This window comes from Styela clava, chromosome 2, assembly GCF_964204865.1.
Source record: "Styela clava chromosome 2, kaStyClav1.hap1.2, whole genome shotgun sequence".
Taxonomy (NCBI): Eukaryota; Metazoa; Chordata; class Ascidiacea; order Stolidobranchia; family Styelidae; genus Styela; species Styela clava.
This window is the reverse complement of record NC_135251.1, coordinates 30,260,051-30,284,438: the sequence shown is the minus strand read 5'-3', so window position 1 is coordinate 30,284,438 and position 24,388 is coordinate 30,260,051. Positions and strand designations below refer to the sequence as shown.

General features: G+C 34.2%; 1 protein-coding gene across 2 annotated transcripts; it reads right to left on the bottom strand.

The window, feature by feature from the left end:
• Nucleotides 1-3,439: 3,439 nt before the first annotated feature.
• LOC120335635 (sodium channel protein type 3 subunit alpha-like) lies at nt 3,440-24,006 on the bottom strand. 2 transcript variants are annotated; one of them, XM_078110132.1, is made up of 39 exons: nt 23,779-24,006; nt 22,447-22,593; nt 21,251-21,368; nt 20,732-20,825; nt 20,064-20,192; nt 19,606-19,736; nt 19,011-19,167; nt 18,387-18,601; nt 17,744-17,801; nt 17,321-17,462; nt 16,768-16,890; nt 16,238-16,351; nt 15,976-16,098; nt 15,477-15,678; nt 14,993-15,085; nt 14,735-14,853; nt 14,211-14,358; nt 13,897-14,000; nt 13,568-13,702; nt 13,131-13,304; nt 12,584-12,775; nt 12,201-12,371; nt 11,718-11,893; nt 11,102-11,339; nt 10,808-10,915; nt 10,374-10,461; nt 10,085-10,275; nt 9,677-9,850; nt 9,359-9,481; nt 8,818-9,020; nt 8,563-8,668; nt 8,007-8,127; nt 7,607-7,785; nt 7,020-7,211; nt 6,650-6,769; nt 6,243-6,391; nt 5,845-5,975; nt 5,320-5,553; nt 3,440-5,019 (listed from the first exon to the last, which is right to left on the bottom strand). In XM_078110132.1, the coding sequence occupies exons 1-39, from the start codon at nt 23,893-23,895 to the stop codon at nt 4,445-4,447; spliced, it is 6,114 nt and encodes a 2,037-aa protein (XP_077966258.1). In that variant the 5' UTR covers nt 23,896-24,006; the 3' UTR covers nt 3,440-4,444. The 2 variants fall into 2 exon arrangements, with proteins under 2 accessions (XP_077966258.1, XP_077966259.1); XM_078110133.1 differs by having other exon boundaries at nt 14,735-14,850.
• Nucleotides 24,007-24,388: the final 382 nt, after the last annotated feature.

Below are 24,388 nucleotides of genomic sequence, written 5' to 3'. Positions count from 1 at the left end.
GATTATTCGCTATTTGATTAGGGCAACCCTTCACTGGGTTAGGCCCCCGATAGCGAAAGGATCGACTACAAAAAAAAAAGACGAAGACACTGAAGATGAGTTATGCCGCCGCCTCTTCGACTCCCGCCACAGAAGAAGTTTCCGCTGCAACATCTCGTACTCGGACGCTCTTCCTAAAGACCGACGAAGACATGGATTTCCTTAAGATGATGAAAGTCCTCCGAAACAACCCCACAACGAGAAGGTTCTGCGATCAGATCAAAGAGCTGTTTGAAGATCGCAGAGGAACTTGAATCCTCACCTTTGCGGCAACTGACAGCCCTAATTCCAGTTGCCGAAAGAGTTTTCTTTCTTCAGCAGGTGGGCAGATACAAACGGCTAAGAGTAACATCAATGTGACACTACCGAGCGAACCTCCTATCCGGATCTCCATACGGGGAATCCCGACAGAAACTTCATATAACAGGGCGGTCACGAAGATCAACCAGCTAAGCTGTGGAACGATACGAAATGCAGTCCAGATGTGGTATCGAGGGACCGATGTCTACGACGGGCACACGTCATTCCTAATAGACGGTTTTAAAAATGACCGTCTGCCGGAATACGTCCGTCTGCCGGTAGTCAATGGCGTCAGCTGTAACACCTTCCTCCCACGAGAGTTATACACCCTAACATGTGGGAAGTGCCTAACCACTGAGCATGCATACAGCGAATGCCAGAACGAGGCCGTTTGTATGTATTGCAAAGCAAAGGGCCACATGCTGAAAGAATGTCAAAAACGGAAAGCGTGACTATCCAGTTCTTCTCACCAACCCTCTAACCGGATGGAACCTGCCTCCGCAGAGAAGAAAACCTCTGCAAAATTATTCGCAACAACAGAGCCAGACTGACGTTCAACCTGCCGAAGAAATTGACAAGGTACGTGAATTTTCTTCTTCCGACTTTGAATTAAATTGTCTAAAAGAGACAAAAGACTGGTCGGAATGTGAGGATTTCGACAACGTCATAAGGCCACTTAAAACACCATCACCGCAACAGCTATAGAAACCAACAAGACAACTCTATGGATTGAAGGAGTCCTCAACAATCGGGAATACTTCGTTCCACCCCGTCCCAAACCTATGTAAAGGTTAAAATCAATAACTTTGAGTTCTGCGACACCACGTCTTCGTCGGTCTTTGACACAACACCGGAAGCAACAACATCTGCGCCAGCCAACCTGCAGTCAAACAACCCAACATCTATTGGGAACATAACAGAGGACAGCAACAAAAGAAGCAGAGATACAACAACATCTACAGATTCCTCGACATCTCAGACAAACACCAAATAAACACACGTTGAAAAGAAAAAATAACTATCAATTTACGGCCTCATCCTACCAAATTTATCTGCTTGTATCTCATTTCGATCCTTTGGTCAATTCATATCACAATTCAGCAAATCAAATTTCTTTTATATAAAGCCTAGTTGACGGCGTAAAACTACAACAAATCAGAAAATATCATCCCACACAAAGCGGATGTGATGACAGAAAGCCTACCACTTTTACGTGATATATACAATGGTGATCTCTATTGAAGAGCAAATAATCCATGAAACTTCTGTCTGGATATGAAGGCATTTGGGCTGGATTCCAGACTTTGTCGTCCTGATACGTAAAACTTTAAAACTCTGCTTTAATCTGATGATACAAAGCAACATAATAATTTGAACAGAAAACGCCACTTTGCGGATGAACAATCAATGTTTACACCAGTGACTTGGGAATATGATTGGTGTAAACAAAAACAAGAAGCCCTTGAAAACAATTGAACTATCAAGACATTCCTGCTTTTATCGTATTCCTTGTAGCTTCCTTTGTTCAGTGTGCAATATGTCAATTTAAAGCAATGCCACCCCTGTTGTTCCCGAAGATAAAATTGTTCTGGTCTGTACTAAAATATTTATACAATGTGGAGTGCAGTTGGTGTTCATGGGAAGGATGATTTTCCACAAATTCGGAAAGCTTTACCGTAGCTGAATTAACAATAAATATGATAAATATGATTAACTTAAAAGGGGGTTCTGTTTGTATTCTTAACCTCAAGGTTTTTGAAATCAATGCTCGCTATAGCATTTTTCGTCCGTTATTTTTGCACATACGCATCTGCAAGATTCGGAGATCGCATTGGCAATTTTGTTGGTTATGTCTTTGTCCCGTGTTCCTCTTTGGTATTATTTTCTGAATAGAATGCACGTGCCACCTCCGTATTTTTCAGAATTATCAACTATATTTATCATGTAGCGCTGTTCTATAATTATTTTGGGCTTGTTGCTCTTCTTCTGAGAGATTGGAATATCCACATTGTGGCTTGATTGGGCGGATTCAGTTACGTAACTGTGCTGTGTTTTTTCTGTAGAAGTGGGAAATGTGATAGTATCACTTAAGTCAGTACTTGCTGATTGCGTTATGTATACCCACAGGTAGATTTTTTTTTCTATTTTAAAGGTTTTTCCAAATTATGCTTGTTATTGTGTGTCCTTGCAGTCAACGGCAACTTTTGGTATATTATTTCAACCATTTTAGGCGTTTACTATTTTGATATTTTTAAACAGTATAGTGAAGGTGTCTCCTTAAAGTGTTACTTATTTTATTCAAAGGAATTAAATCGTGGTGTGCATTGTACTAGATTTATTTTGAACCCATCTCAAGCTTCAAGCTTTTTGTATAAACAAAAATTGTTAACATGAAATCAGATTATGGGTAAAATTCTGTCATCATAAAAGCACATTTTTCTGGTTTCGTTCGTATTACATCTCGTTCGCTGGGCAACTTAGTTCCGGATGTTTAGGTATTTTTGTCAACTCCCGATGATATAAATTAAGTGTTCATTTTCTTTGGAATTATTTTCAGTTGGGAAATCCAGGGAGTCCATGGAGTTGAGGCGATCGATGTAATTCTTGTTTATCCCGCGGCGAAGATGGTGGCGTGGTAATCGTATAATGTCATGCCGACAGCAGTAGAGTTATGCAAGTCTCCGTTCGGTTAGTGCCGTTCTTATAAAATATTGTAATAAAATTGTTTTGTATATGCCACGCACCATGCATTTCGTATAGGGTAGCTGTTTCAAAATACATATTTTAAACTCTCCGTTGAAGCAACTAAGAAAACACGCACTAATTGCCCTGAACAAGACCCTGTGATTTACCCTACCTATAGTAAGTATACTGTATTGAAATCAATGACCATTTTATGTCGTGTCAACGATCCAAATATCAAGACGTATCATTGCCATTCTGATTCAATGTAAGAATGCCTTTTTTGTGTACAGCCCAAAGCATTCACTAGTTGAAATCAGTCAAGATTGGTGAAGGGGGCACAAGTGCGAGACCTCCAACTCGACAGCTAATATGTACAAGAAAAATCGACTTAAAAATATTGATGGCATATAGAGCGAGCACTCATCTTACGGCAATTCAGTGTTCATGCTAATTGCTGTAATGTTATTTGAGTCATTTTAGTTCTTGGCAGACACATGCAAAGGGATAACATCTGTCAATTTATCATTTGTTTCTCATCTAGCCGAGGTATCTTTGAAGCTATATGGGAATCGTAATGCACTAACACATCTCTTGGAAATTGCCTCTTTCCTATTATGACAGGGATGAAGCACGTCGAGACAAATAAATAAATAATTGAAAAGATCTTTGTTTGTCACGTAATATATATATATATGTGTCGCATGTATTTAGGCAAACAGCAATTTGTTTTTTACACAATAAATACAATAGCACATTGGTCAACAATAAATTTGGTTACGAATTAAATACAAAAAAGAAAGAAATTAAATTTGTAACAATTATTGAAGAAGAAAAAATTATGACTGATTAAAGAAAGATAGTTCTTCACGTACAAGAAAAAGCTTTTATATTGTAGACCTGTTCGATGAATTGCATGCATATATGGTACAAATCTCGAGTCAGCGTCCACCTTAAAAAAGAACATTTAACATACGGGAACACAAAGTGCAAAGAAAATAACTAAATCATTAAAAGAAGTTTAGATATACATAGACATTTTCACTTGAAATGAATCAACTGATCACCCAACTTCATGCAGTCTTGTCTATAGAATAGGCTGAAGTGGTATCGCGTCATGATTGTTTTGGTTTGGCATATGGCTTCTACAATTTGTTTCGCTCTCTGATGGACCGGTACATGAGTCAGAACCTGGAATGTCGATCCCCTTTTTTGCATAACTGTACCAAGCAATATCAAGATATTCGTATTTTGAAGTACGAATCCTGACAGACGGTTAATTTCATGACGTGCCTAATGTTTTTATTATATAAAATCCGCTACATTTGAAACTGTATGTCCATGCACCTGCCGATTTTGGCGTAATTCTTGAGCAAAAAGCATTCTTTAATAAGATGCAGTTTGGTCTTCTTTGGATGTGTGGTTAAACGACAGCATTCTGTTGAGAACGATCTCCTACTGTTTCGTTCATGATACTTACAAGAGATCTTGTTCTCTCAATTTGGTTATCGCCCAATCTAAGAGCGTTTCGCTCTCCATCAGTTGGTTCATTACCATCTGGTTCAGACAAATTTAATCCTAAAAACATTCGCGACGCCGTATGCACAGCGTGACGAATTCTGTAGCGGCGCCATGCTCGCTGTATGATAACAGCCGATAGTTCTTCCTGTTTTCGTCGTAAAGTCGTTGTGATTGGTTCATAGGATAGTTTTGAAGGATTTGATTCCATGAATTTTTCTTCCATTTGTGATCTTAGTCCTTCTAGTTCATCTGACTCTCCTAAAACTCGCTTAGTTAAAGCGAATAGGACATCGAGGCAATGTAGTCTGTCCCCCATAACCATTGGAAGATCCATATCAATTAATGTATATCGATTGGGTTTTGCTACTCGCAGTGGTTCATCTAAGCTGTCCACGAAATCAGACAAGTGCTCGTACGCAATAAATTGCGTCGCCTTTGGATCGAATCTTTCCCAAACTTCGTAAAACATTTCGAAATCTGAAAACAATAACATTGTTCGTCGATATGTCATCAAACACATAATCGAACAAAAATGTAAAACGATGGTAATGTCTCAGAAACAGTGCGTGTATATTGCGCAACCATAATAATTTATAACCATCAGAAAAGTGAGAATAATTTAAACAATACTTTTTTTTGGTCAAGATATAATTATTTTTTGAAATAAACTGTCTCAGATACAGTGCGTGTATTGCTTAAACATACCAATTTACAATGATCAGAGAGGTGAGACTAATTGAGGCTGCACAGACGTGATATTGTGTTAAATAAAATTACCATCTTCTCCTAGAGGTTCAGCACTTTCTTCTGTCGCAACACCAAAGTTTTCCAAAATAATTGCAATATACATATTTACAACGATAAGGAACGTCATAATAAGATACGTGACAAAAAATGGTACTCCGATAGACGAGCCACAATCGCCATTTTTATTTGGGTTCCCGTTATCGAGTGTTGGATCGCAATCTGGTGGCCCGAAGTTCATTATCGGACTTAGCAAACCGGCCCAACCTGAAAATTAAATGATTTTGCTACAATAATCATATTTACATATAGATAGGTCAACATTTCCGAACAAACTAAGTCAACACAAGAACCTTAAATATGTGTGTGCAATATTTTTCAGATCAGATCAAAACACAGTCAATTATGTTTTATTGCGCAACCAGAGCTTAATATTCCCGCGTGTTAAACATCTTGCATAAGAAACAATCTGCGTAGAGTATAATACTTGATAGAAATATTACTTCGTCTTTTTTATTAGATCGTTCATTTTCACAAGCTACCGCCATGCATACATACCTGCTGATGTTGTTATCATGAACAAGCAAAGAAATGAATTTGCAAATGTTTCAAAATTGAAAATGTCGTCAATTATTCCACCTCGCTGAACATAAGCAAACTGAGACATCCCCAATATTGAGTAAATAAACCTGGCAGATAAATTATAACTTATCATGAAATAATTTTGCATCATAGTAAAATAGATCGTTAAATTTATAATTTTATAATTACCAAAAGGCATTGTTACATTTCTGGTATCGATGTTCGATAATAAACTAATCATTGGTGCGGGATTTGCGAGTGCGAATATTTGATATTCGACGTCTAAGTATAAGTGTTACCAGTTGCATATGTCTAGAAAACTTAAAATATTTATTTCTCTTATGTACTTTATTATTTATAATACTTATACTCACATGACTAAGATGAGTAGCAGTGCAATATTGAATAAAGCTGGCAGTGACATCATCAGAGCGAAAAGCAGTGTACGAATTCCTTTTGCACCTCGAATTAAACGCAAAATTCTACCAATTCGAGCAAGTCGAATCATGCGGAAAAGGGTAGGCTGAACACAAAATGCAAAATTAGGTAGGCCTACGGATAACATTTCGAATGGAGAATCATAAAATCTTTTATATAAAGTGCAAGAGACACAACACAGCCACTTCCAATCACTCTTGCGAACGCACGCAGTGGTCGACCATTCTTGTGTACACACAATTTTAGACTTCTATTCGTTTATGTCTTCAACTTTTCAACATACAATGCATATCGCGTTACCTCTATGGAAAATATTCATGAAACTTAATGATAAGTTAATTACCTGCACAAAATATTGCTTGATCACTCCACTCATAGTTGTACCAACAATCGACAATATGACAACGATGAAGTCAAATACGTTCCAAGCATTTTTGAAATAATAAAGGCGGAGGGCGAACAACTGGAAAGCAAAGAGGGTTTTTCTATGATTTGAATACAGTTGAAAATATTATATAAAGATTATTTCATGCTGTGCACAAAAGCCTCAAACAAATTACAGGGATACGAAATGTCAAAAAGTTATAAGCTATTTACCATTCCTTTTTCTCTTTTTAGACTTAGCTCATGTACAAATTGAAACTAGTTGTGAAGAGATTGGGGCTTTTCTGGTTCGTTAACATAATCCAAATAAATAATACTGTACAACAAACCTTCAACACAAATTCTCCAGTAAATACTGTGATAAAAATGTAATTGATGTATTCCAAAATTTTGTCCAACATGACTGACATATCATGATGTTCAATCATCATCGTCACCATGTTCAAAATAATGAGTGTCATGATGGCTATTTCAAATGTTTGATGAGTGACGATGTCGAATACCCAACCTTGCAACTCGTTCTGTGAATATTATCATAAAATTATATATTGTTCATAAGTAACAAGGCTTTCATAATATATTAGTGAACGAATAAATAGGTGGTGATCTCTGTGCGGAAAGCATTCCAAAGTCTACGATTTATTGGAATTCTATTGGAAATCAAACACATCTTAATCTAATTCTTTGTTACTCAGTAAAAAAAGTTCATTATTATACCAAAACTCCGATCAGATTTATTGAAACAATTCTACATATTTAAAAAAAAAAATAAAAACATCTCCCTGATCGGCTGACTTATTGAGGGCGTCAGTTTCTATAATATGAAATAAGACTAAGTTTATTACTCGTGTATTGATTGGGTGTATATAATACCTAAATAGTCACAGGCTATTTAGAGGTAGGAAAGAATTATTACGTTCGGTCGGGGAACTGGTTTTTGAGGTTGCTTGGATCCCAATTTTTTCATGGCATTGTAGTATTTGCGTTGTTCTTCAGTCATGAAAATATCTTGGCCTCCCAATTTTTTCTTCTGTTGACTGAAGTTATCAATGATGACACCGATGAACAAGTTTAATGTAAAAAAGCTCCCGAAAACTGTATAAACATGTGTTCGTTAATAATATCCGTTTATCTGATTTCGAAACTGGCAAAAAGTGGTGAAAATCATAAAATGGAAAAATATGGTGATATTTCTTATTATTCAACAATAAAAAAAATGTTTTTCTTTCTTCATAAAGATCATTTAAATATCTATCTACGACATGTAAAAGACTTCAGTCTGCCAGATGATAACGTATAAAATAGAAATGCCTTACCGATAAAAATGACAAAATATATATAATATCCACTGCTTTGTTCAAAACTAGGTTGCTCATTTTCTTTGGTGACATCTACGGCATCGTACATGATGTCCATCCAACCTTTGTAAGTAGCTATCTGAAATTCACACACGATGTCAAATATTTATGACATGAACTGTTGATCTAACAATACATTTTAGCGAGATTTAACAATAACAGATGAAATTGATTCTGAGATTAACCACTCGAACATTTGTGAAATATTAGGGAACAACATAACATACAGCGGAAGTCAGGTAAGTATATATTAAATAGTAGTAATGTCAAGTTCATCAAATTCTTAGGATTATTTGCATTCTTTTAATTATTCAAATTTGATGCAAATAAAACAATTTTGATATCAATTATTACTTTTTTCTATTTTTTTTTTGGCGGGTAACAGTTTAATCAGAACGAATTAAAGATCACAAAATAAAGCGGAAATTTTACATATATTTTCTGATCAAAAGTTTCACCCCTTACATTGAGCAATTTCATGATTATTTTTGTAAAACAATAACAAATTATATACCTGTAATAAAGCTAAATAACCGTTGAAAACGTTGTCATACGTAACCTTCGAATTTCTCCACATTATTTCACTGCTTACATTTTGATGTATATATTCGCAAACATCCCTATGTAAAAATGAAGTAAAAGTTTAATATAGGGATTTCAATTTTTGCCTATGTACATTAGCAATGTCGGCCAATGAAAATTCACGAATCAATTAAACATATTTAACATATTATTAATCTAGGAATCACAAATCACATGAGATACTCACTTGGTTATGTTCGGAAATGTTATATTTCCAATTGTAACGTTATGCGCTTCTAATCTTTCCAGTGAGGTCGTATTTAAGCATTTGTAAAATTTTCCAGCAAATAAATTCACTCCCATAATTGAAAAAATCATCCAAAATATTAAGCAGACGAGAAGGACATTAAAAATCGACGGTATTGCACCGACCAGAGCATTTACGACAACCTGTAAATTGTGCATGATAAGTTAAAATTTCCAAGCAGGCTGCTGGTTACAATATATTTTGTTTCATATTTTTATATTGACTCAAGTCATTTTTGAACAGCTCTTTCTGTGTTTTCGTCAATGTTTAAAAGTATATGAATTTTTGTTTGAATTCTTCATCCATCAAGAAACCGACCATGTCGTTTCTTCTTGTTTGTACATATTTTCAGTCTTATTCAAGCGAAATTGCCTTACTTGAAGATTATTTTCGTATTGTGATATATCATTAGGACACAACGTCAACTATATATCTGTCTAAAACCCGATTGAAAATATTGTACCAACGTATACACACATACCTTCATGCCTTCAAACCTAGACATTGCTCTCAAAGGTCTTAGTGCTCTGAGCGTTCTCAATGATCGAATGCTTCCAATATTGTCCCTTCCCAGTGCTTCTGCAACCAACCCAATCAACGATACCTTAAAAAGCAAGACACTGTGTTAGTGTTCTGTATATGATGTTTTATAGGTAGCAACCAATAAAGCGAGACGGTGCGGTGTTCTAAAAACAACCCTCGCATACTTAAAATCTTGAATAAAATCCAAAATGATAATTTAATAGCACAATCATGCTGAATTTTCACGAATTCTTCATTTTATTTTATCTATACTTACTCCGACAATTAGGAAATCCAACCAGCACCAAGCGTTTGTAAAATATTTTTTGAATCCATATCCGACCCATTTCAATAACATTTCGAATATAAAGACAAAGGTGAATATTCGATCGGCGTACTTCAATATGCGTTGCAACACTTTTTTATCTTTCAAGTAAATATCTTCAAACGCCTGTAGGAAGAAAAAAATGAAATTTCATTCCTGGTTGGAGAAAATTACACTCTTGACCTTGCTGCTTTGAGATTGTAGATTCGAGGCCTATTCTTTCAGTTCAGCAGTATTTGTTGGAAGTTGTAAGAAATATAACGAGACTTATGTCTATAATCTTAACATTTTTGAGGATTCAACACTTAATATCTGATTGCACATAATTTAACTCAATGTTTGGTCGTAAAATAAACTTACCAAAGCACCGCTGCTAAATAAAATCATAAGGATGATGAAACTCTCAAACCAAGCATGTTCCACAATTCTGAAACATATTTTCCTCATGTTCCACCAAACTAGACAGCATCCTTCATCGACTGGAGGATTGCAACAAACAACCCTGGCTGAACATCTAAGAGGCCAACAAGGTGCTGGAAGATCTTGTTCGTCTGATAAAAACACATTGAATTTGTTCGTTTAAGAAATAATGGTAAGTACTCAAGTATTTTCAAAGCAATAAAAAATGAGCAATAAAACAATCACTCACCTAAAGGTTGCGTAGACGGAATTTCAATCTGATTACACTCTGATCTTGTTTCCCATGTTCCGGATCCACTTCGTGAACTCCCATCATACTGTTGAAACATTTCAAGGAAGACTAATTACTTTTAAAATTACCTATTGCGTATCGTTCATACGATTGGCGATGATAAATTGTTACACATTTGACACATTCCTCAAACACGCCATTCATTTACCAGGTTTCTAGGACTAGGTTTGATTATGCGAGGAATTTTCCCTCCGATATAGAACTGTTTACAGCGCTTTCGCCGCCTATTGCTCATTGTTTATACGTCTAAAATTTGCGCCGATTGGACAATAAATCGTTACACATCATCACAGTTTCTTCAAAAACTTAATTATTTCAATGTAAATTTTCAACAAGGATAAGGCTTTTTTCATGCAACGAATGTTACTTACCGATATAAAACTGTTTGCAGCGCTTTCACCGCCAAGTGATTGTTCGTCTTCACTGTCAGATATATCAACATCAGATTCTTCGCTTGCTCTCGGAACTTTGATATGATGCTGAATTTAATTCAAGTTATATTTTTATGTTCGCTAGCAAACTTAATCATTTGTTGCGACAAATATATATAAAACATGAGTCATAAATATATTTTGCTTAATTTTACCATCTGGCTAAAGACATTATGAAATCGCAACAATGTAATATTAACTATGTTGCATGGTTATATAATGTAATATATTCACCGGAGACCAAGTAACGTGGATGTCATGATCCGCCATTTTTGTATTATGTGATAAATCAAAGCAACTTTTTCTCTGCTTTTCTTCGATGAGGCCTTCGTACGGTTTGACAATACTAGTTAACTTCATTCCTGAAGTGAGACCATTACCGGTCGATTCTGGATTCTCCTTGCCAGCAACGTCATTACAATTGTACCTCTTTGTTTTTAACTTTGAATCAAATCCGTTGACAAATTTTTTTCTGAAGGCAGAAACATAGAATTTGTGTATAAAGGTAGAGGCATATGTGAGGTTTTTTTTCTTTAAATTTCTAACAAAATTTTAACAGGCAGCTACTATTTTCGGAAGGGATGGGAGCTTTTGTGTTCAGAAAAGCAACTGAACTGAATTTACTGTACAACTGTACTGAATTACTGTACTGAATTTGAATGGAGCATTTTTGTTAGCCGGTTACACATTACTGAAAACCATCTAAATTCACGAGGACTGCAGACACTGTAGAGAGTAATACTAGGAGTCAAACATTTCAATTTATAAAAAAAACAACCACCTGACTAAGCTTCGAGAATGTTATGCAAAAATATCATAGCTAATGTATTCTAATGTCACAGTTACCTACCTGCATGATTCAATAATAATCGATTTCGCCAACGCAATTTTCGATTTCAAGTAATCAATGAATTTATGAATTCTAATCATCGAAAGTTGTATTGCATTTAATTCTTCATCCTCATCTTTCACAAAAGTATCAGCACTAAATGAACTGAGTAAAAGCGCCAGAAACAAATTCAGAACCTGCATGAATATAGAAAACAGCTATGGTAAGTATGATAATTGAAGCCTGCTCATTCATTGGGCACGAGAAATACAGTATTTAACAGGTGGTTGTAATATTCGAACTGTGAGTTCAGGTATATAATATAAGGTAAACAAGTTAATTTTCATTATTTTGTGTATGTATGCAGACAGCCCTTGCAGTATATACAAACGTGCAATGCATATTACAATATTGAAAACGGGCCAAGGGGAAAAGTGAGGAATTTCCGATTAAAAATTTAACCAAATTGTTCTGTTAAAATTATTGTTTTATTTCCATACTTACCACAAGATTTCCGACAACATGAACCAGCATAAAAACAGGGATGCAAACTCCAGCCAACTCGCCTCCCCACCGCATACAGTCCCACATAGTTTCTATCCATTCTCCACATAATATCCGAAATACGATTAAAAATGAGTGAAAGAAATCCATCATGTGCCATCTCATCACTTCCTGATGAGATGAAGCAGTAAGTAAAACCATGTTAAAAAAACGGGCGTTACAAAATTGTGCGGTGATAAAAAGGTTAAATTTTAGTTTAAGATTGTAATCAGAAAAATATGACGTATAATTGACTCATTTGATGATGCAATTTATGTGATGGTGTTGCAGTCCTTCCATTATGAAGTAGATAAGCTTTAACCAGCATGATTTTGTTAACTTACTCCTTTTGCCTCCAAAATCAAATTTGCTTTTTCGTATTTCTCGCTGAACAATTGCATTCCAACGACGGCAAAGATAAACAATATAATTAGAAGAATGAACGTCAGATTTCCCAACGATCCCATCGAATTTCCAATAATTTTAATTAGCATGTTCAATGTAGGCCAAGATTTTGCAAGTTTGAATACCCTCATCTGTGAAAATACCATATTAATTATACATAAACATTTTGCATTAATTAAGCAATTGACGATTTTTAATCCACAGATAAAAGAATGAACGCTTTGGCGCCAATCATGCACCATGTTAGGTCAAAGATCTCTGTTTGGAAACATGTTTAGTTTACCGATATTCTCCATAGCTACACCCATACTGCGTTAATAGAGTATCCGACCCTTTCGAATACTCAGATATAACGTGACTCTTGTTCCTAGTTTGGATTAATATTTGCTAACATGATTACAACATGAAACATTCTGACACGCGAATTATTCTTTATAACAAACGCACCCTCGATCAAAGCGATTCTACAACTATTCTTCGACTTACCAATCGAAACGTTCGAAGCACTGAAAGTCCTTCCACTTGCACCAGAGCGTACTCAAGCAAAGAAAATGATACAATGACGGAGTCAAAACAGTTCCACGCTTCTTGGAAATAATAATATGGATGCATTCCCACCATTTTGATCACCATTTCTGCGGTAAAAATGGCTGTAAAAACCTACAAAGAAACGTACGTGTTAGGTAACTCTAATGGATAGGTAAAATTCATTATATTGCACATCGATATCCGTCGCCATTAAACGGGCATTATTGATCAAACATAGGATGCCCGGCCAAGGTATTGGATTGTCCCCTATCTATGGGAAATCTCAAGTTACTAGTTGCAATTGTTATTGTTGCATTTTTCTTCATTAATTGGTTTGGTAAAACAAACCCTGCTCACTTCCACGACTCGAATACGATAACTACAACCTTACTTACATCATTCGACATTTTCAAAACATTTGAAAATGATTCATCCATCGGTTTATGTTCTGCTGCTAAGAATCCGGTGTTCAAAAGGATGCATATTGTAATAAAAAGGTCAAGGAATGGATCTTCGCAAATTATCTTGCACTGAAACAAAATATATTTTTATTTAAGGTAATAACATTGACATTGACGGAAAACTTGTGTATTAACTAAAAGCAAGCTATTTTTCTGCTCAATGCCTTTTAATCGAACGGAAACGAGGTGCTAGCAATCCAAGACGTGTGCAGGGTAGCTTTTGTGTTTTCGCCATCAGTTGTTTTAGCAATATCAATACTTACAACTCGATGAACTTTAGTCCACGGTCCACCGCAGTTCCAAACACAAAATATATCAGTGAAGTCGTACCAGCATGGACTACATTTTCGATCTTTCTTGTCCAATTCTACACATAATAAGACAACAGAATTTTAAAAGGGCCATCTTGTTAAATAAAACGTTGCCTTATCTCTATCCTAAAAAATTCTATCTCAGAAATTATTTCATATCCCAAAGTGGATAATTTTTATGTAATATTTTTTATTCGGTTAATATAGCATGTATATATTATTATCTCTGAAATATAAAGTCTTATATTCAAATATCTATTTCATACCTGCTGTCATAATAGAAGCTTGACTCAATGCCCTTTGTTTCAACAAAGCCAGCTGAGGCTCGCTTAGTAGATCAATAGATGGCAGTCGCGATCTTGACATAGTTGGCTTTAAATTGTCCATCGGAATCATTTCACACTCGGGTGATGACTGAATTTTAAAATGTTCATGATTGAAATTTCAATTATTTGCTTGAATTAGGAGTGAAATCATCAGTACGCGAATATCATAGCAGATAAGCATATTGTTTAACATAACCAGCGAGGTCAAATCTCCAAAATGACTAGAATTAGTCCCTCATCAACTTTCGTCTGTGAGTCAAACTTTTAGAAGTTGCTAGAATCTGGCAAAAACGAGATTTATTTCAACAAGCAAAATGAATTGAAACCGAATATAGCTTTAAGATATATATATATGTAAGGTGCATAAACAAACATGAACAAACTTCAACAAATTTCGTGCGTGCATTAAGAGAAAGTTCAATATTTTGATTCCATTCTGAGATGGACAAGTCTAATGCACTCACCCTTCCGTTATGTTCACTTGGTGACTCCACAATAACTTCTGGTAGCAATGTTGGTTGGGACGGATGACGAGACACTAACATAACTGTGCCGTTTTGGTCTACAATTGTGCTGCTGACTTCTGGATATAAAATAGAACAACTTTTTCAAAGCTTATTTCGTATGCCTCATATATAATGTCTAAAATTGGAATGTAAAACTGAATCTAATTGTGAAAATTATTATTAATTAACATTTACCCAAAACCTACCGATACTCACCATTATTTGGTTGCTTGTCTGGAAGTATCATTTGATCTTTAATTTTGTTTAATTCTAGGTGCAGTTTTTCGGCAAGAACTGATTGGTGTAATTCTGAAGGAATTACAAATAACAAATATTAATCAAACATAACAACTGAAATTAAGTTTTTAAATGTTCAGAATTTATTCAGGAACAATAAGAAATCTTACGAAGGGTCAAAATGATTCACGTAAATCACACAAAAAAAGCAGTTCAGTCAATATTCATAAATTTAATCCACCATTCGACGAAGAATTTTGTTTTGTTAATTGATACATATTATAACGTTTTGGACAACGTAATAGATATGTACTTGTTAAATTTATCTGTTCTTGATGAACTTATAACTTGCTCTTTCCCCTCTGGTACATTCTAGAAGATTAACTATTTACACCGATTTAAACAGAAGTTCTCAGAAATCGAATATCAAAATGTCATCAAAATGACACTATCATGCGCTCACCTTCCACTGGGTGATGTGGTCCGTTGAATGACGAAGAATTGATGATAATTTCGGGAATTTGCGTCACAGTTTGACGCCTGGAGTTGGATGATGCCATGTTTTCATTCAATAAGGAAAAATTAACAGAACCTGTTCTGCTTCCAATGCTGTCAGTTTCCGGTATTGTCTCGTTGTCGACGGGATTATTGTGATTTCCATTCAACTGTTTAAATTTGTTTATTGTTCAGAAATGCGTCAATAAGGTTTCACATTGTATGGATTATGACCAAGATAATGCTACCTATATAAGCAATGGCGAAATAAGCATTTTTGTTAATAATCGTCAATGTTTCAAGTGACAAGAGGTTGTTGGCTACTGGTGAGAATGAAGATAAATCTATGTCTCCTATGCTTCCAAAAACATTTATACGCATCTACTTGAGTGGAAAAGATCGTACATTTAACTATATCACGACCATGCCAATTAAATGCAGCTTACTGCGAACACCAATCACTTTACCTTTTTAATTATTCTTGGACTTGTAAATTGGCGACCAGGTTGCGTGCTACTTCTTCTTCGTAATAATGAAGCTATTGAACCGTTAGATGACGCCGGCGAGGAGTCGATATTTGCTCTACTCGTCTAAAAAGTTGCGAATTTATTAGAAAACAACACTAATGTTACCAGAATTGTTCTCTATTTTATGTAAATTATAATCTAGTAGATATCTTTTTTAATCAGAGGCATAACAAATTCATGAATTCTATAAAGTTCAACACACCCTTCTGCTTTCAAGTTTCACTTCAGCATCATGAACTTGTACCAGCAGAGCATCCAGTTCATTTTTCTTCATTCTCATCAATTCTCGTTTTCGTTCTTCTTCTTGTGCTACTAACTGGAAGAACATCAAATAGACGTACGTGATACGGCGTGCCAAACAAGTAATGAAGACAATTGATTACACCCGCTGTACACACACAAATGTCTACCTATGGACCAACAGCTATTGCAGTAGTTAGAATGGGAATATATCTCATATTAGATTGTAAGTTGTGCCGAGGTCTTTGTATGTAGGGAATAAAAATCATATTGCTACCAAAAGTTTCCTAGATCTGAAAATGCTTTTATTATGTTCCTTAATTCATTCTCACGAAATGGATTCCTGTTAAATTCCCAAACCTTCGATACATAATACAAATTTGAAAAGAGTTTTATTATCATCTATTATTACTGGTGTATCGAAAATTTACGAATTAATAGATTGTTTCCATGAAATTAACATAATTGTCAATCTAACTCCCAAACCCGTACCTGATATTGATCTTCGTAGGCCATAGCAACAACAGCCAAAATGAGATTAATCAAGTAAAATGAACCGAGAAATATGACGATCATAAAAAATATCATGTAAACTTTTCCGTTTGCACGAAGGGTCTAAATTAGAAGAAATAACTATTAGTAATTATTATTCAAATGTTGCATATTGAAAGTCAGCTTATTAATATCGTATAAGAACTAGCATTTCATTGTGCTTTGAATACTAACGAACGTTTCAAATCTATAAATATACCACCTGATTTATATTTAAACAGTTATAGAGAATATGAAATTCCAAACCATTTTCATGCCAATGTACATTGTAAAGGTACAATAATGTAGGCTTATATGCAGCCAAAGTTATTAGTAATTAAAACTCTCTGTAACTATCAAATTTAATTACGAATTAAATCATTGAAATATTTGAATTAAAATAGAATTTTGAAAATCAATTAAAGGCATTCAAATAAAAATAGAAGAATTAAATCGTGTTTTTTTGTCGTAATGTCGGATGTTGTGAAGTCTATCTGCAGTTTTCTTTACTCACCAATTGGTAAAGATTCTCCCAATAATCTTGCGCCATCAAACGGAACAATGAGAGGAAAGCCAAGTAAAAGGTATCAAAACTTGTGTAATCAAAATTTGGGTTGTCTCCGGTCAATACGCAAAAGAATCCGTCCCAACATTGCCTGCAAGTAATATATAAAGGCAAATTTAAAATTTCGATAAAACGGTTATTCATCATGGAAACAATAATGTATTTTTACTATGTGGACTGTCGTTACTCTTCTATAGTGCATTGAGATTCGAGATATTAAAAATTGTATGTCATTAACATTTAGTTGTTCTGGTTTACCATCGATACGTATTTTATACACACATTTTACTGGTACTATTATATTGCACATCATTTGGACTGAACTAAATTTAGATATTTTGTATCAAATATTTTGAATGAAAATATACTAACCCGCTATTTGTGCCATTCCCGCATAACCACGGATCACCTCTGACGAAACAGTAGTTACCTGAAATATTCATAAAAAAAGTTTGTATTTTAAATATAATCAAGCTTATACTAGACTGAGGCATGTGAGACTTTCAAATATTGCTTGACACTGCACGCGTCACGATCACCACTAAGGGATTCTGTTCACTGATAATATTATACTTGAGTTCTCTAAAAGTTATTAGTCGAAATAAAAAATAAATCAAACTCATTTCTGCCCTCTTCAATTAAGTTGAAACAAATAAAACATATGAATAAGTTACACAATTCCTTCAAGTAATTGTCGTATTAAATTTCGCGTAAGCACGTAACTGAAAACTATATTTATCGGTTTACCCCTTAAAGAAATTAATTATGTTGCACTATTGATTGGCTTAAACATATTAAGAAAACTAACAATACAATCGATAATTGTTTACAATAATAGATGAAACAAATTTACATATGTCTCATCTTACCTAACATGCGTCAGTTTGTCTTGACTTTCCCCATGATATGATATTGATTCAAGAAATATTTTGTGAAATGTTTACATGATTATGGTTACTTCGTCTAGTTCTAATTTACTTTTGTACTGATTTAGGTCATTATTATAGGTACCCACATTCATCTGCTATCCATTCCTCATAGCTTTGATTGTACCATATGTATGTTGTCGAATTGCAGTCCGGATTCGGCTTGCATTCCATGGCTTTAGATACGGTGATATTTGGATCAACTACTTCAAAGGTATCGTTGGGTGAGATCGGATAAGGGTCCGAAAAATTGAAATTTGTAAAATTTCCTGTCAGCCACATATCCATTAAAATGCTGTAATGACTGAAAAAATTGAAATATTGTAATAAACTATTTTAATATTAACATTTTTTCCACAAAATTGCGAATTCATAGAATTCACGAAATGGACATCGCAATTTTTTGGTAAAAAGAATAGTATGTATAATGAAAAAACAAAAATTTAATTGAAAATTCTGCACCGGAGACTCATTAACAACATTCACGATTGTATCAAAATATTCAAACTAACTATTATATATATATATATCTACCAAAACGTGTCACGAGGCCAGATTACAACATCTATCAAAAACCAAAAAGGACCCTTGCATGGACCATTTGCATTTTTACGCGCCTACGTAAGTCTACAAATAAGTATATCTACTAAAATTATGTTTTTTGATTCCGATTAAATACAATGAACTGTAAAATAAATAACAGATAATCTTACTGTGGAGGCCACGATCGCACACATTTGTTTCGTAAACTTCCCATAAATAGTTGAAGTCCAATCAGTGCAAAAACCGACAGGCAAAAAAACGTTAAAATCATAACGTCTTTCAATGCTTTAACTGATTCTATAAGCGCAGACACTAGAGCTTTCAAGCCTGTAAAAATTGTTAAACAAATTTAAAAATGGATACGTATTTATGCTTTGATGAAATAAAAGAAACGAAAGTAATAGATTTGAATACCAATTTATCGTTCGGATTCAGCAAATTATGACCAAATTAAGTTATGAATGGCCACATTTAAAAATAAATTATGGTGCACGGTAAATATGGAGTAGTCCCCTAGGCGCCAAAACATACCCCGCCACGTGTTAATTGACGCACACATTAACAGAAACGCCGCCAAACGTTCCCAAGTTCAAATTCATTGCTTGGTTCCAAATTTACATAAAGTAATGAATCAAAATATATCATCTAATATTAGCATGTATTTACTTCCCCGTATGCCTATTACGTTATTTCGACATGGGGTGTTCCTGTCACATCTGTCTCAATGTTCTGTTATTACCCCAAAGAGTAATGAAATACGTTTACCTGGTATGGCTGATATAGCTTTCAATGCTCGTAAAACACGAAACGCTCTCAAAGCAGCCATGCCCGGTATCTTTGTTCCTTTCCCTTCTCCCTGCGATGCAGCGCGAACAGCCATTGCGATATCCATATAGCTGTTTTTAAAAATTGTGGAGAACAAAATTAATCTCAATAGTGATGAAAAATATGTGATTTGGAAAGAATTAATACTAAATAAAAATGAAATCTGTTAAACCAGGCCAAAGCAAAGAGACCGACTTATTAACTGTATACACGTTAAAATTATATATACATGATAAAAGTTGCCTTGCCAAGCAAATATGCCTATCGCTCTGGACACCAAAATATAACATATTTTGAGTAACTAAATATAATTTTGACATTATCCCTTTCACATTATCCGAATGTCATTTTATTTCGCACGCAAAAAATATCCTTTAATCCAATGTTCCCATACTTACGCAGTGATGATAACGCTAATATCAAGTAAGTTCCAAGCATCTCTCATGTACGTAAAAGGAGAAAAAGCGAAACCGCGTGATAGTATTTTGACGATGGCCTCAAAAGAGTAGATTCCCAGGAATATTCGCCTGTTAAAAATTTCATGCGGTACAAATAGTAACGCTTTAATGCAACGACAAAATCGATGAATAAGTATTGGACATGCATAGCAGGTGGTGCAACTGCACTCTCATCTTCACGGGGCAAAGACGAGCAAGTCGATAGATTTTAATGTACGGGAAGCGACATTTTCATTAATAATGAATGCTGCTGGAGGGACTCATTCGGAAATAAACTGCACTGAGAGAGAAGTCATGGCATGGCATTGATGCATTCATGCTAAACGTTACTGATGTATAAAAATATTGCGATTTCTGCTTTGTAATTGTTCTACATATACGCATACATACGCAACAAATCTACATTTGTGCTTTATAATATGAAAGTTTAAGTTATGGACTTTTCATGAATATAAATAAAATCAAAATGGCGTAGTTTGTATACTAAGATGAGAGTGATCAGCCATTTGATTACTTCTTGGGCGTATAAATTTTCATTATTTAATTTAAAAGATATACTATTTTTGAAAATGTAGGTAAAACAAATAAATAACGATAACAAAACTCACTCAACGTAGTTGTCTACCCAGTCAATATTTTTCCCGAATGTCATGAAGAAGCAATTGCAAAGAATGGTGAGCATAATAATGCTGTTGAACACTGTGCATATTTGTACAGTCAAGGAAAAATGCATTTTTTATCAATAAAAAATAGGAAACAATAATTGCTAATTTATTCCATGGTTTGGAAACATTGCTGCATTTCATAAAGATTTTAATTTCAATAAAAATATATAATGATCACATGTTTGAACTCAAATTAAAATCGGAAAGGCTTCATTTAATATTAATTTTGACGGTATTCTGATTGTAACCAGATAGAAAATAACCGTTTAACTTGCAAACGAGTGCAATACAAACGCACGATGTGCCATATATTTTTTTGTATCAAAATGTGGGTAAATCTTACCAAAGAACAAATCTGGTCAGTACCTGACCGAGTGTCGAACTAATACTACAATGTTTTCATAAAAATGACAAAGGGCTAGACGAAAATATTGTTGGTATATATTTTTTTCAAAGGATATGAATGAATGTAGATTCTGTTTGTGATTTTTCTTACAATGTTGAGGGGACCGAGACAATATAACGCCCTGTCACATGTCAGCCTGTAGATCACGTAGTTCTTATCCAAAATTACGTACGTCTGAAAACAAACATAAGTGATAATTAGACAGGAAATATTAGGTACAAATATAGGGTCATAATTTTACTGGAATAAAATTTACAATTTCTCAACCCCCTCTTTGAAATGGGCTTGAATTGAACAATGTAATGGCGAGGTTTCAAACCTGGTCGCTTAGCATAGATCCACACGCTAACAATGCTTATAAAATATTTAAAAGTCAAACCCAAGGCCGGAAATATTTTTAGAATATTATTGATATTAGTAAATATCTAAACTAATCTAAAGATAAAAAATGAGATAAATTAAGATTCCGTGAAATTTGACTAGACTACAGAATAAACCGCTGTTGAGTTTTTGTCAAGTCTGTTAACAATTTTGTTTAAATTATTCGAGAAGTTACAGCGACAAATATTTTCATTTTTCTTAACCGCACCATCTGTCAACATCCTATAATTTTCTCTTTTGTTATTTTAGTTTGTTAAATTCTTGAAAATTATTTACTCCTATTTTTGAAAGCGCAACGCATTCTAAAACTTTAACTATACGCATCTGCTATGAAAAGCTGAAAGCGTCATTTTGGTGTGTCTTAACTCAATGGTTTCCGAGCTGTAATTTTCACATTTATTAGCGCTATTTGATATATATGTATTATATAATGAATGATTATAAGTATTTTTGAATAATATGTGAACAATATGTGCGTCAGACTCCAAATGATTCATTTAAAATGAAATTCAATAATATGCAACAATTTCACCACAAAATTTATGATTTATCGCCATGCTAAAGGTGGTATTTGTATATTACCATCTGAAATATTATACTTTTTTTATGAGTGACAATTAACAATTTTTGGTACTAAATTGATTCCATATGAATGTTTTTATTTCTGAGATTGAAATTTTCAGAAATGTCTCAACTAAATATTTTGTCAACTTTGACATAACATTTGAATTGTGAGAGACGCAATGTGAGTTAATTTTCGTTTTGTATTTGGATAAATTTCTTGCTTAATAAAAAATCGATAGCTACGGGATCACGAAGTATTATCTGGTATATTCAGCTTAGCCTAAACACTAATACTACCACTACTTACCCTTTTATCGGCATAGTACGGATCGATATCAACCAACTCTTGGCAGAGGTAATCATCGGGTATGTCTCCTTGTAAATATTCAGGCAACGTTTTCCCTTGCTCTAAATCGATGTTTGGGTGTATAGGCGGAGGTGCATTGTCGCTTCCCTAGTTTTAAAAAGAATATGTATATATTTATACATGAGTAAAGTTAAAGCTGAATCTTTATAAATTTATATTATTTCCATTATTTGGTAAATAATACTTGATTTTAGCCAATTATCCAATCGTTCGAATGGCCAGCTATTCAAAGAAATCAGTCGCACAGACCACACGATCTTTATTCGAATTGAAAACAATTTTTAAGAAAAGCAGTAAAAAGTTTGAATATTGGACAATTTGGTGGAGAAAATTGAGATTAATATAATTTATAAAATTAGGTTTCCAAAATGTTCTCACAACGATAATCATCATTTAATAAATAGTGTGATCCCCCTTTCTTGTGGTTACATTCATCTCTTTTTGAGTGTGTGCCAAACTTTTGTAATCTTCAATTCAATTAACCTAACGTTGAATTTCAATATCAATTTCTCAGTTTTGAAAAAGGTTCCAATTTTTGTCTATGTGTATCATAATTTTTTTGAATACGCATATGTAAAAACAAGTGAACTGCTAAATTGAAACTTATATGTTCTTTTCAAATACGCTTCATCATACTTACGCTGTTGACTTTAGGAATCGAGATTCGGAATTTTCCGAATTGTTAATTTTCATTGTCCAGAATATATTATCAGTGAACATCGAGGTTACGCTCTATTGTACATGATAACTATTATAGATGACGTTATGAAATTTATGAGGTAAATACAATTAGTTGGTCTTTATTTCGATTGTTCGCTTAAAAACCAGGAAGCATATTGACTTTGAATGTCTATTATATCAAAAAAATGAAGTATCGCATTATAAACTTATTATGGATAATTTATTGATGAACATTGAAAAATATTCACATTCCACCAAATTCTGTTGAAGTCGAATTATATGCTATAATATGAATGGCCAAGCAATGTTCTATTAAAGTTTCAATCCAAATTAGAATAGTTGTACTATCAACTTATGATGTATTGGAAAATTGATATTACGTATATTTTGGAAATTTTCTGAGAAATTTTGGAAAGTTTTAAAAAACTTTCCGCACAACATGAGTTAGAACTTCCTTACTTCTGGCTTTTATGCAATTAATCAGCATGTTTCCTATTAATTAACTTGGTTTAGAAAATAAATTTCGTTCAGTAGTGAATCTATGTCATCGCATAAATAACCAAATCACCACAAATAAATACAAGATCTTACCCTTCTACTCGCCCTGTGTTCGTCTCTTGATTTTGTACTGGTGGTATCATTTATATTCCTGAGATGTTCACGGGTTAATTTTTCAACGGTGATGTCAGCCAATTCCAACGCAGACATTATTACGAAAATTGTAAATAAATATTATTGCAAAAGTTTTGAGTCCACAAACATGTGCATCCCATAACACAGCACAAAATGGACGCTCTTGCCCAAGCCTAACAATACTATTTTTCTACAAAAAAAACAAATGTAAATTATTTACAACTTCACGTGTTTATCCTAATTGATTGCAGATTTTTGGGGAGTTATGTGTAAGTTAAGATATAAACTACAAAAGTACATATTTTTTCCTTTCCCCTAGCCAAAATGTCCTTAAGAGAGGAGTAAGACCATGAAATTTTAAAGCTAGGACAAACGAGTGAAAAGTCCTTGCTGGTTCGCCACGGTCTCAAGGATGGCGCGTGTTAAGTCCTGTCATTGTTATCTTGCTTTGGTGATATTTATATCTTTTCACGATTTGCATTGATTACCTTTTCATCCTTATTCTTACCAAATGCATACCAAAAATATTGAATTATCATTTTAAATATTGTACCTCATGAAATGTATT